The sequence below is a fragment of the Sceloporus undulatus genome, chromosome 6 (assembly GCF_019175285.1).
Source record: "Sceloporus undulatus isolate JIND9_A2432 ecotype Alabama chromosome 6, SceUnd_v1.1, whole genome shotgun sequence".
In the NCBI taxonomy this organism is placed as follows: domain Eukaryota; kingdom Metazoa; phylum Chordata; class Lepidosauria; order Squamata; family Phrynosomatidae; genus Sceloporus; species Sceloporus undulatus.
Window position 1 is genome coordinate 124,633,677 of NC_056527.1, and position 14,275 is coordinate 124,647,951.

At 42.5% G+C, this 14,275-nt stretch overlaps 1 protein-coding gene across 1 annotated transcript; it reads right to left on the reverse strand.

Annotated features, from left to right (window-relative positions):
• Positions 1–3,560: 3,560 nt before the first annotated feature.
• On the reverse strand, positions 3,561–9,897 carry STC1 (stanniocalcin 1). Its single transcript, XM_042476132.1, has 3 exons — positions 9,790–9,897; positions 7,556–7,767; positions 3,561–4,183 (listed from the first exon to the last, which is right to left on the reverse strand). Exons 1-3 carry the CDS (start codon positions 9,841–9,843, stop codon positions 3,913–3,915), a joined length of 537 nt encoding a protein of 178 aa, XP_042332066.1. The 5' UTR covers positions 9,844–9,897; the 3' UTR covers positions 3,561–3,912.
• Between the last annotated feature and the right edge of the window lie 4,378 nt (positions 9,898–14,275).

The window sequence follows — 14,275 nt, forward strand, 5'->3', positions numbered from 1 at the left end:
GCCACACTCCATTCCTAAGCACTGGAGTGCAGCTTTGGTGCAGCTTCCGGATTCTTAGGATGCATGCATCATTTAAACAGCATACCTCCAAAGAGACCCGAAGCAGCTTTATTTTGGCAGTCTGTAACAGGCCTTAGAATCCTTAGCTACAGATCTCTAGCACATTGGGGAGTGCGCTAGAACTTTCTAGCCAACAATTCTAAGTATGACACCAAGCTGTAAGCACATAGTCCATAGGATGGAGCCACAGCAGTTAAAGTGAGACCCAAGTGTCATCAACCATGTAGCACAGGGCTGTTTTATGTCTCCCATCTGAAGAGGTACAGCTCCACTGATTTCTGGTCAGCACACTGCTGAGGACCCATGTGTGCTTAGCGCTGGCTCTCAATAGTCCCAGCATTAGGGAAGCTATAAGGTACATGCCATGAAAACATTCCCACAGCCCCCTACTGTGACATACCTTCAAGGCATTTTGGGAAATTTAAGATGTCAACGGACTCTTAGTGGGGCCTTCAACTGAACATTAACTATAACAATTCACAGGCTGTAGGACCAGTCCAGGCATTCGGTGCCATCTTCTATCCATCTACTAAGAAGCAAGCACCATTGAGTTTAATGGGCTGTGTTCCACAAAAACAGGGATAGGATTGCAGCCTAAGTAAATTGAAATTAGTTGCCACAGACATTGATGCAATCGATGGTTAAAGCAAACAATGATGGACTTGTTCCATGGCCTTCAACAAGAATGAAGTTCAACTCAGTTTGGATCAAAACCAGTTTTGTGCAGAGTGTAAAGCAAGCTCCAGTTGGACTATCCAACCACTTTTAGGCCAAGGATAGGGAACATTTAGATGTCACTGGATTGCAACTTCCATAAGTCCTAGGTAAAAATGATGAGAATTAAAGTCTGATTTATGGGTGGCCAGTTATGTTCTCATTTCTTCTTTAGGCACATGAATAACTCCGTTTTATGAAGCCTTTCTTTCTGATTATTAACTTGAGAAGTTGGTTGAAAGATATATAAACTATCTGATGACAATGAAAGGAGCTTTCTTCTCCAACCCTGAGTCTTGGCCAAAGTGCCATTCCGAAATCAATGTAGCTTTAACAACAAGGTGTCTCTATAACTAGGTTAACTCTTTATGCAGAAATTAAAATGGTGCAGTCTTAAATATGCTTTGTTCAGATGTAAATCCCATTGAGTTTAATGGGCCTGACTCTTTGGCTTGCCAAGCATGGGAGACCGTTACACAATTCCTATCAGACCCACTCAGTATAAGCAAAAGTAATGATTCCCAAAAATTCTAGTTCAACTACACCTGGATGGCCACAGCTTCCTCATTCTTCCTATCAGCAATCTTCTTAGGATCACAGCTTTGGTCTCTCTGGGGGACAGACATTATCTGAAGTACAGGTGGAGAATCCGCAATCCTCCAGACATTGCTGGATTTCAGTTTCCACCACCATTCCCAATAGTTGGGCCAATGGACAGGAATTATGGGATCTAGAGTCCCACAATCTCTGCAGGGATACAGTCCCATCGCCCCTACAATGCTTTACTATGCTTTTAGTAGAGGCAACATTTTACTAATTCTACAATTGTCCAGGCAAACAAAACTCCACAACACGAAGGCTATAGCTAATAAAATTAACATGTAAGCAAGAAAGTTATTTTGTGCCACTTAAAAAACCCAGACACTGCTGGAAGTTATGTACAGTACAAACATTGTACTGTTTATACAACAGAGCATGACTTGAGATTCTATTCTTAAGACAACTGCTGCTTTTGCTCAAGGTTCTTTAAAGCTTTGAGTGGAGATACAGTACATAAGATTATTTGCTTTGACAGAAGTAATGCAAACTATACAACAGCTAGTGCCTCCTCTAAATGGTGATAGACTTTCCCAACATGGTTCTCTTGGGATGCATTTGATTGTAACTCTCATCATTCTCAGCTAGCAAAGGTGCCCTGTAGCTCAGCATATCTGGAGGGTACAAGCTTGGAGAAGGCATGGTATACTTTTCATTACTACAAAGAGGGACCCTAGTAAGAACAGGGGTTCACTGAAGGAATAATCCTCTTTCCAGGTTGGTCAATTGAAACTGCAGGTAGATGGTAACTCTTCCATATACCTCTAACAAGAAAGTAAGCACATCCGCACAATGTATTGTACTGGAGTTGAATGCCAACTTGCTATATCCAGGGATTGACTGGTTGGATGGAAGAGCATTCAATTACCTGAATAGATATAGTCTAGGCACAGGTTCATGCAAGATAACCAAGTCAGGGACTATTTGACATGATGCTGTGATCTACAAATCCCATCAACCTGTCTGGGCTGGCTATGCATGCTGGGGCGTGTAGTATGAAAATCTAGAAGGCTTTAGATTGGGAACGCTGATTCACAGCAAACCCACAGAGCTGCCACCGATGGTGGCCCCTGAGTTTAGCATAAAGCACTGCAAAAATTAACCACTCTCTTCACAACTGGGTGCATGGTGACAGTGAAGGTGGAGCAGGAGCATCCATTTCACCATATGCTCTTTAGTGGAAGGATACATTTGGGGGGAAGGATTAGTCTGTTGGAACCTGAGACTTTCCATTAGCAAAGGAATTTCTTATTAGTTCTGTTGTAAATGGAGGCAGCAGTGGCATCTGCAGTCAAGTTGCCTCCTCCTGCAAAGCCCTGGATCTACCACCAATTCAGGGCACTGCTGAAAGAAAATGGCAGCCGCCACCAAAAGTGGGGGGGGGGGATATTTGGCAAAATTACTTTGGTTTGGGGAGGGAAAAGAAAATTACCTAAAAAATCCAAAACAACCCACGACTCAACTCTAGGCACCAACAAACCTATTTAGGGCAGTCTTTACTCAAACAGAGAACGATAAGCATCTTCACAAGCTATTTAAGTGCAATGGGCAAATTTCTATCACCATATACTGAACAAGAGATCACTTCTGGTCTAAAGCAGGCATTCAAGGGGCTCTCAGACCTGAGAGAATTAAGACAACAATTTTGGGACCATGGGTCCAAGTTCCTTGCATTTGTGTACAGCCACCATAGTCATAACATGAGCTCCAGACACACTGATGATGTGCAACAGATGCATTTTTTGGATTGATCTAGGATTAGGAGACTTCTCTACTAATTAATTCCATTCTCATCAAGTTGCAATGGTTTTTGATCTACAGGACAGGGGAAGTTTGGTGTTTATTGAAGAAGTGCTTTAAGGTTTCTTCTCTGGAAAGCCACAGATTCACTGGATTTCTTTGCAGAGAGAGAAAGAGGAGAAGGAAAGAGGGTGCTTCCATTTTAGGAAGACAGGCAATGGGGAGATTTGTTCCCTAACCAGAAACCTACAAGCTCTGCACAGCTTGTCTGGGGTGGGATAAAAATAACAAAAAGAACCCTAAAACCAGTTTCCAAGGGCCAGTCTATACATTCATACCAAGTATGCAGTTCAGATTTCCAGGGATTATACCACTTGAGAATGCAGAGAGTGTGATGGGGCCCAATCAAAAAGCCCCTATCAAATCATGTCATTGAAGGTGGTCCAAATTGAGCTGGGCAGGTTTAAAAGAAATGTTTAGGTAGATGCAGGTCACCTGTTGACTTACGATCCTGAATTTCATAGGGTTTTCTTAGGCAAGGGATACTCAAGAGGTGGTTTTTGCCAGCCCAATCCTCTAAATATGCAACTGCCCTAACTGTGTGTTGTAGTAGTGCCAACAGGACTATGCCACAGGTAAGTGTTCTTGCTGAATGTATAGACTGGCACAGTGTTCTTCAAAATCAGTTACAGTACGTTTTTGACATGTAGTGAATGCTAAAGAAAAAACAAAACAATAAAGGAATTAATTTCCTACTTTGGTAGAGCTTGGATTCCCTACTCTTTCACTCTCTCATGAACATTACACACTTTCTGAAGAAGTACGTTTCATATGGGACTGAGCAGGCCCTTCCCCCCGGAGATTCCTGAAATAGATTTTTAACTTCTGGGGCTCAGTGATACGCCTCCGGCTGAAGTCTGCTCTCGGGTGGATCTGGGCACAGTGATCCGTCTGCAGTAGATGGAAAAGGCTGGCCATGTTTGGTCCAATTTTGGCCATCAGGCTGTCCTTTATGGTCCCCACCGTCTCTTCGTCACATTCCAATAGGCTTCGCACAAGTTTGTTGTAATACCTGTTAAGATAATGACAGTTAAGCCCCATGCTTGTCTGCTTCTTAGTCACTTTTGTATCCTAGCTTTATTCCAAGCCACTTAAAACATGCATGCATTTATTTAATAGAATATTAATATCCTCCTAATATTATGGAATCTCAGGGCAGCATAAAGTAACATTAAAACAGTTTAAAACATTTTAAAGCAGTAAAAAATTTTCCCTCCTCTGAAGTATAGCCTACAGCATCTGGTATTTGTTGGCAGTCTCTCTTCTAATGATTTAAACCAAGGCTGATTTGGCTTAGCTTCCAAGTAGAGATGGGATCTGGTGCCAGGGCACTACAATATAGAAAGAGCCCTTTTCAAAAATGTATTGCCTGCTCTCTCAACTTTCTTCCAAGGCGCTCAGGATTAGTCCTTTCTCACTCAGTTTAGCCACCCAATAACTCTTGGGAGGTAGTTCAGGCTGAGAGAGTGGGTGCAACTGGATCAGAGTTATCCAGAGAGTTTAATGGCTCAGTGAAGATCACCCAAGTCAGTCAGGCAGTGAATCTACCCTGGGTTTTAGTCCAAAATGTAAAGAAAGCCCTATCGAAAATGCTCAACCTCATCATCAAAACAGGTTCAGCAGCTTAGCTAGTGTGAAGTCGAAGGCTTTCATGGCTAGAACCCATAGTTTTTTGAGGTTTTCAGGCTATGTGGCTGTGTCCTGGAAGAGTTTATTCCTGACATTTTGTCAGCATCTGTGGTTGGCATCTTCAGAATGAGGATGCCAGTCACAGATGCTGGTGACACGTCAGAAATAAACTCTTACAGAACACAGCCACATAGCCTGAAAACCCCACAAAAAACTAAAGATCTTTAGTTACTATGGCTAGTTCTTTTACACTTCAGAATACAACCCAGAATAGATTCAGAGTCACCAGGTGCTGCTGAAACACACTGGCTCATGTATTCACCCCACACCACCAAACACTCTGGAATGCTCAAAGAATTTGCTATATATTAAGTAAATCAGCACCTTGGAAGAAAGGTTAACATAATCATCCCTCTATTGCTAGCCAGGGGACGGTGAGCAATGGTATGGTTACCTGCCCAACTTGCAGGATCACAGCAGAAGTAAGTGCATGGTTCACATTTTTTTTCCAGGATCCACACTAGTGATACTGCAGAATGAGTATGAAGGCAGGTGATGTGTGTGGCAGTAAGGCTATGTTTGCCATACTATCTGCCTTCCATGTTGAAAGCTACCTTGCTACTTTCAGGTGCACTGGAATGGTTGAAGTGGGATGGTGTAGTTGCATTTGTGATGTAAAATACTATGAAGACCCAACGACAGCACTCTGATGTACTCGGAGGACTAACTCTGGGGATGGAAATGTCTAAGCACCCGAGTAGTTCTGCAAGCCAGCCCCCTCCCTTGTCACATTCATTCTCAGCTGCCAGACCGCATGTTCCAGCTGATCAGCTGCATAACTCCTTCAGACAGGCTTCCCCAAAGTGTGACCTTTCAAATGTACAGCACTGCAACTTTGATCACTGAACATTGGCTGGGAAAGAAAGGAATTGCAATAAAACACAAATGGAGGGGGCTGGTCTAAAGGAGTCTGCCTTTAGTTGCCGTAAGATGAACCTGGCTGCCTTGGAATTGCTAACATAACAGTTGTCTTTTCAACACAGCTGTAGTCAAGTAGTGGCAATTTTTCACCAAGTGATCCCATGAGTTGAAATTGGAATGACTGAACCGTTCTGGTTGTATGAATCCTTTCTAGGGCTTGGAAAAGTTGGGGTTTTTTTTGGACTACAATGCACAGAAAGCTACACAGCCAAGGGATTTTGGGAGTTATACTGCCCAAAAAGCAACATTTCAATGCTCTGATCTGCCCCAATTGCAGATCCCAACATTAATGTGTGTGTCTGCGTATACTGGGCAATGGAGATTGCCTCACAAGAAAATCTCCACCAAAGCTGTTCCCAAAGAGCCAGACACTGGCGTCTTAAGAATGTGAAATATTTTTCCAGCCCCACAATAACTGCTCCAGACATGCAAGTCATCTCTCATTTAGAAAAAGAAAATCCTTCACAAGCAACGTGAAGTACCTCTTTTAGCACTGAATGCAGTCAATTCTGAACGCAAACTAGAAAATGGAAGGGAGTCAATTTTAAATCAAATTAGGCTCCTATCAATGTTACTTTTTCATTCAGAGGGGGACACAGGAAATGTAAAAAGCTCATTAAGACTTTATGCAATTGGCCAATTCAAGAATGCGCTTGCTGCGGTTTTGACCTGAGAAGTGCTGGCCAGAGGTGAAGTGGACAAGAGCACTCCAGAAAACCAGTTAATTGGAAACTGGGCTGCATCTGCACCGTGGAAGTAATTCACTTTGACACCATTTTAATTGCCATGGCTCAATGCTATGGAATTCTGGGAATTTTAGTTGGTAGCACACCAGAGATATCTGAAAGAGATCTATAAATGTCTCACCAAACTACAGGTCACACAATTTGATAGCACAGAGCCATGACACTTAAAGTGGTGTCAAACTGGATAATTTCTGCAGTGCAGCTGCAACTCTGGTGTGTCACAGTGGTTTAAGAGACCAAGAATTACAATGACATGCTTCATTAAATGCACAGTATTTCAATTAAACACCACATTCTTTACTGTGATGAAAGTCTGGTAGCCTCCATTCAACATGGGTACAAGCCCTCTCCCATGTTTTCCCCCCATGAAGATTGTCCCACTTCAGCTTAGCTCCTACACAATTTTTGAGAGAGGCAAGAAGAAAGGTTTAAACTCCTCTGCTTGGGAACAATGTGTCTAATCTGTCTGTTTAATTGGTGCAGAGCTAAAAACAAAGCAAAGTACCTGTTGACTTATGGAAACCTCATCAATTTCATATATCAACTTTGGAGAGCCAGAGTGGTGTAGTGGTTTGAGTGCTGGGCTACAAATCAGGGACCAGGGTTCCAATACCCACTTGGCCATGGAAACCCACTGAGTGACGCTGGGCAAGTTATGCTCTCTCAGCTTCAGAGAAAGGCAAAGGCAAACCCCCTCTGAATAAATCTTCCCAAGAAAATCCCATGTTAGGTTTGCCTGAGGGTTACTGTAAGTCAAAAGTGACGTGAAGGCATACAACAACAGCAACAACATCCATTTTGGCCATCTGGCTGAAGAGTTTAAGGACTGTAGTCCAAAAGATAAGTTTTCAAAGCTCTGATTATCAATAGCCACCTTAAGTGAAGAAATGCAGGGTATAACAGTAAGTAAAAAAATATGTAGGTATTGAGTTGCTCTGTTGTTTCCTTTTCCATAATTCAGGCTTTAATTGTTTGCCACTTAAAGTTACTTAGGAAACAAGTGTATCCTTGTGTGCAAAGGAGCCTACCTGTTTGAGAAGTAGTTTGGAAGCTGGACTACTTCTGTCACAGCCTCTGGGTTCCTCCTGGCAACACTGCAGATGTCCAACTTGCTGTAACATTCTTCCTGCACTTCTGAAATCATGCGCTGAAACGTTGAGCATCTTCGGATGGCAAGGAACACCTTGGACGTGATACCATTTGCAATGCACTTCAAGCTCTCCTTGACAAAGGCTTTCCCCTGCCGATTGAGAAGCATGTTAGTGGGCAAGCAACAGTGAATATGGCTGTATGTCATAGAGAGTCCTGCCAATTCCTTTTAATGATCCATGGGAGGAACAAAAAAGCAACTGATAGCCATGTTGGAGGTACTACCCATAAAAAGACAATAATGTTATGAAAGGTGGAGGGATGTAGAAAGCAAGGGAGACCACACACTAGACAGATAGACTCTATGAGTGGAGGTCATGGGTATAAATCTGCAGGGCCTAAGCAGAACTGTATAAGATAGGGAGTCTTGGAGGTGTCTTATCCACAGGGACGCCATGAATCAGAATCAACTTGAAGGCAGTTAACAACAACAACAACATATAAAAAACAGCTACACACACCATTAATAACCCAATGTAGCTTATTCTTAAAGGCCTGTTGGAATAGGAGCAGCTACTTGGAAGCCCTCTTCTTACATCCATGAAACATGTCTGGGAAGGTGGTGGGACTGTGCAAAGATCTTAGAGCTCAGACTGATTTGTACAGGGAGTTATGGTCCTTCTGATACCTGAACCTGGCTTCTATAGGGCTTTACAGGCCATAACAAGCACTTTGAATTGTCCCTGGAAATGCAGCCAGCAGGCAATGGAACTGTTGCCACAGGGAATTCTATGCATTGTGGAGCCAGCTCCAGTTACAGCCTGGCTGCAGCTTTTCCAGCCAAGTAAATCTTTTGTTCATTTTGCAAAAACTGCCCCATGTGGAATGCACTACAATAATCCAAAACTGGAGGCATATGTCACAGCAAGGTCAGACATCTCCAGTACTGGTTGCAGCAGGTACACGAGCTTTAAGTGTGCAAATGCACTCCTGATCGTGTAGGAACGGTTACTTCATTATTACTTTTTGTACTGCAACCCCAAGGATTTCTTTTTGGGCAATTCTAAGAGTTGTAGTTCAAAATAAAACAAAACTTCACTTTGCCCAGAGTCAAGGACTGTCTAAAAAGACCCAACAGATTACCTGGAAGGCATAAACATAAACACACACACACACACACACACACACGGCCAACTTGGGAAGTGCTATAGGTGGGCTAGGTGCCAGCTTTCTAAGTCCTAAGGTACAGGTTACATTGGGCTGATCTGGCTCTGCTCAGCTAGCAATAGAGTTTTCCAACCCTCACAAAATCTGGATCTCCTTGCCAGCTCCTTGATCAGGAGTGGCTGCAGTAAAGAACACTCACTTCCTCTTGAAAGGGAAATTTCCTTCTCCATCTCACAAAACATCAGCAGTGAAGTCTTCATGTACATTAGTTGGAAAATGTAGTGTCACAGAACAATTGCTGCCATGCACACAGCAAAAAGCTTTGAGCCAAAAGGCCACTATAAATCTTCACAATGATTTTTTTTTCTTAAAGATACCACAAAGCAGTGTAAAAATTTGAAGCTTAGGTGCTAATGCAATAGTGGGAACTATGTGGCCCTCCATATACTGTTGAAATGCAACTTCCAGGATTCCTCAACATTGGCTATGGATGATGGGAGTTGCTGCTGACCAGCAGGACCACACAACTGCCTAAGATCAAAAAATGAAGCAGGAGAGAGACTTATTGAATTTTGAGAGGCCAACAGTTTGTTCATCACAAACACATTCTTCAAGCAACCCAACAAACAAGTGTATGGACATCACCTGATGCCCAACACAAAAGTCAGACTACATAAACAGATGCAGATGTCAGAGGAACTCCATTCACTCTACAGAAAAGAGACCAAGAATCATGGGATATGTAGTTTGGTGAGGTACCACAGCTCTCTGACAGACCAGGCTGAGTATCTCACCAAATTTCAATTTGCAATCAAAAGCAGAGCTTCAGCAAATCTGGAGATGCTGGAACTGAAAGGATGGGTCAAGAATGCAAAGCACAGTACTGGCCTTGATTTGCAAACAAAGCACAAATATTGTGTTTTGCTCTTCTGTACTGTTCTTTTGTGCTTTCCTGACCCACCAGCAAGAAAGCTACAAGCAAAAGGAAAAGAAGCTTATACTGTACCTGAGTGTCAAATTTAGCAGCACTGTACAGAAAGGATTTACAGATGTCGTACATGCCCCCGGTGTCACATGTGGAGTTTTCCAGGCAAGCGAAAGCGCCACATCCCACCTGGAGGGCACCATTTAAACATCGGACCACATCCACTGCAAAAAGAAGGGAAGAGTAAAAGAGAGAAAGATTATAATAAGACTTCTGTCAAGCTTCATGTTTCCATAGCAGCTTTCTCATGCTCAGCTGCAGGCATCTGCCAGCAGTTGCTGAGTCACACTTTATTCCCAAGAGGTATACTTTGACATGTCACTTTCAGTATTACTTTTGCCACCAGAAGTGGTTGTTTGCTTTTAATTCTTCATTAATATATTTGTGTCATAAGACATGCAGAACAAATTAATTTAGCTTTGTATAAGATTCAATGATATACCCATTTGTTGTTGTTTGCCTTCAAGTTGTTTCCAACTTATGGCGACACTAAGGTGAGCCTATCACTGGGCTGTCTGGGGCTGAGAGCGTGTGACTGTCCCAAGGTGACCCAGTGGATTTCCATGGTTGAGGAGGGATTCGAACCCTGATCTCTAGAGTCTTAACCCAACACTCAAGTCACTACACCACACTGGCTCTTTATCCAAAAGGGGCACACTCCAAAATCAACCTATTGACATGTAAGCATCTTGTTAATTTCAACCAATTCTAAATCTTTATCATCTAGAAGATATTTAAAATAATTTAGAAGAATTCAAAAAGAAAGGATCCTATTGGTGTCAGGCACTATCTCAAATTCATGAAACCATTATTGCTTAAACCAGTGGTTCCCAACTTTCCTAATGCCATGACCCTTTAATACAGTTCCTCATGTTGTGGTGACCCAAACCCATGAAATTATGTTCGTTGCTACTACATAACTGTAATTCAATAGGTGTTTTTCAATGGTCTTAGGTGACCCACATGAAAGGGTCATTCGACCTCCAAAGGGGTCCTGACCCACAGGTTGGGAACCATTGGCTTAAGCAATCTAGATGCATGATTTCCTCCATATTCAGTCTTTTAAAATCCCAAGGAACTTTCCGGCTATTTATGAAAGAGTTTGCAAAGTTTAATAATTCTGTAGCCAAAAATGGATGGAATGAAGTTTTCAGCCATCTGGACGGAACAAATTTAACAGGCACAGCTATTCTCAGCATGGAGAGAACGACGCAGAGCTTTGAAAAGTTATGAGTTTGGACTACAATTTATAGAAGTCCCTAGCCAGCACCATTGAATATTCAGCAATTCACAACCACACTTGCACTCAAAGTCCTCTGCCTCAGAAGAGAAAAGCTTGCCAGTTTCATGTTCATGAATAAACTTGCAGTGCTGCACAATTCTTATTAAAGGTGAGCCGAACAACATTTGCACCTAACCCTACTGTATGTATGTTTTACCGTGCTAGGTTTTCAATTTCATGGGTGAGGAAAAAGATGCATGGTTCCATTTATAAGGCAGGTTGCAACATTCCCATGCACATGCTGGAGGTCAGAGATTCTAAGAGCGCATGGCTTCCAAGAAAACATAAGCAACCAGGGACACTGCATCTTACAAAACAAGCACGTTTCAGAAGCCATCCAGGAACACCAAATGCAGAGCAGGAATGGAATGAATATTCATTACTTGTTTCGCAGCCAAGTGGGATTTCCCAATGCTTCAGAAACCGTTTTGGAAGAGGCGAGGCAAGCCAAAATTTGCTGGGAGATTCTTGGTGCTCCGAAGCGGTATTTGTCGGTGGAAAAAGATGTTGGGTTTTCCTGGTCAGAGAACACGTTTTCTGTCTTTTTTTTTTTGTAAAAGTGTATTTTGCACAGAAAACACTGTTTTGCACAGAAATTAATGTTCCTGTGCAGGAAGCGTATGTTTTAGATGCAGAAAAACAACAGGCATTTCTGGAAAATAAAATAATACTTCCCAAGGTGTGAAGAGGAACTGAGGACAAATATTCATGTTTTCACCCAATGGACTGAAATATACTAGTGGAATTATTGCAGAAGTGGCTCTGTTAGTATGCTGAGGATGAGAGCAATATCTAATCATTATGTCGAAGATGGGGAACATGTGGCTTTCCAGATGTTGTTGAACTACAACTCCTATTAGTCCTAGCCAGTATGGCCAGTAGTGAAGGAGCAGTGGAGATGCAGTCCAACAACTTTTGGAGGGCCAAGTCTTCCCTGCAACATATCACTAATCCAATGCTAGCGGGAAGGTTGTTAGACTTTTTATTTGTGGTTTCGCATGTTGCTTTTCAATGTAAAAGAGCTTTCAGTAATTAAAACCAAAGAGCAATTGTAAAGCAGTACAGACACTTAAAAAGTAGAATATAGGATACATCAGCTACTAATTTACTTCAACACAACCAACCCCACAACAAAGGTGGGTTGAAATTAATATCGTCCACGCCAACGAGAGCTCATAAAAGTTACTTTTTTGGACTGCAGCTCTGAGAACCTTCTAGCAACCATGGCTAGTGACTATGCTGGCTTTGGAGCTGCAACCAAACAAGAACTTCTCCAAGTTCTGTTGCTAACCTAATCACTATCATTGTCACATAACACAATATGCACAGATATAAGATTGGCTGTTTAGAGCTTCTCAAACTTTTGTAGTAGATATTACTTTAGCTATTTTGTCAAGCAAGAACACGAGAGACCAAAGTCTAAACCACTACAGTAGATTCATTAAATGAATGGAACTGACCTAACTGTTGGTGTCTACATTTGCTACTTGATTTAATGTGTCTGCTACAGTTGGACCAAACAAATGGGCTCAGGCCTGAGGTTGCAACCAGGGATGGGTAAGTTGTGGCCCTACAGATGCTTGGGCCTCTAGATGTTTGACCATCCAGTCGCTTAGCACTCCCTACACCAGAAAGGCCTAATGTGAGTTGCCATCCAAGACCATTTGAAGAGTCACAAGTCCCTCACCTGTACACAAAAGAAAATACTGAAATATTCAGTTAGGTATGGCCAGCCATTTTCTGCCAGCAGCTGGGTGACTATAGGCCAAAAGAACATTTCCTTGAAACAGGGATAAGCAAAGGGTAGCATGCAATTCTCCAAGCTATTTTTGCAGTCCTGACCTCTCTGTAGCCTGCCCATTTTTTTCTGGCTAAGAACTGGTGATTCGCCTCTTTTGGAAGCCTCTAGAAGAGTCAATTCACCTTTTAAAAAGGCTGCAGTACCTGTACTGTTTAATATCAAACAAACCCTGTCTTTTGAAAAACGAAAAGGGAACTCCTTTGGTTCTGGGTTTGCATTTTTGGGCAGTCTGTGCGTTTCCAAACCTGTGCAGTCGCCTACCCTGGATATAAGGTAACTGGCACTATTAACCTCTTTCTCTCTCTCAAGCTGAATTTCTAGTCATGTCATACGTCTCCTTGAAAGGTGTACCCATTGCTTTTTTGCCCAACCCTGTCACCGGCATTAGGGATAAAATGCAGACCTGGACTGTGTGCTTTGAAAGCATTAAAACCATGTTGCAGAAGATCCGAGGATTTCGGCATGACAGCGGCACAAGGTACCCAATGAAAAGAAGCTCCTCTCTTCCAGTTTTAAGTGTACTTATCTGGAAATTGAACATCATGCCAGAAAGGAGAAAGTACTTGATACAATTAGGGTCCTCATAATCTATCCGTCACTATCTTCATAAGCATATGTTTCCATGGATTCAAGTTATCACTTTGCATTCAGCATGTGAAATATGCACCGGGGCTCTTATTGTTTAAGACATAGAGGAATAATCGAAACCTTATGTTTCTATAGCAACCAAGTACAATACTCTAGTACTGTACTGCAGAGCCTTGCAGATATGAAATTTTACACACACACACACACACACACACACTCCTTGAAAGTGTCAAAATTGGGGAACTATAGTTGCCTACATTTAAAAAGGATGGGAAACTACAGCCATATAAATTCCTTGCAACTCATTCTGTTAGATATTAAATTAGTATGGAGTTTTCCTGGGATGTGCAGTTTGGTGAGATGTTCATCCTGAGTCTGTTAGAGCACTTCGGCGCCTCTCCAAACTCCCCAAGATAAGAGTCCTGGAAGTTAAAGTGGTGTCAAACTGCATTATATCTGCAGTGTGGATACAGCCCCCCATGCATTGTGGAACAGCGGCCATCACCTTCCCAACGCTGGTTTGAATGATCCCTCTCATTAGATGAGAGGCACTCTCTGTTTTAGTGGAAAGGGACCTTGCAGCACCTTTGAAACTAACTCTTTTTTAAAAACACACACACACACTCAGAGGGAAGTTCTCCTGTGTAACCTTGCCTTTTTGGCCAATAGCGGTCTTTCCTTTTGGATGGAAGGGACTTTAGGAGTGTCCTTGGGATCCCAGATGCAAAACCAGGCAGTCTGTAGCCAAATTCAACCACAGATGTCTCAGGACTAGCTTCCTTGGCTGCCTCCCCACTGCAGAAATAATCCAGTTTAACCCCACTTTAAAGGCCATG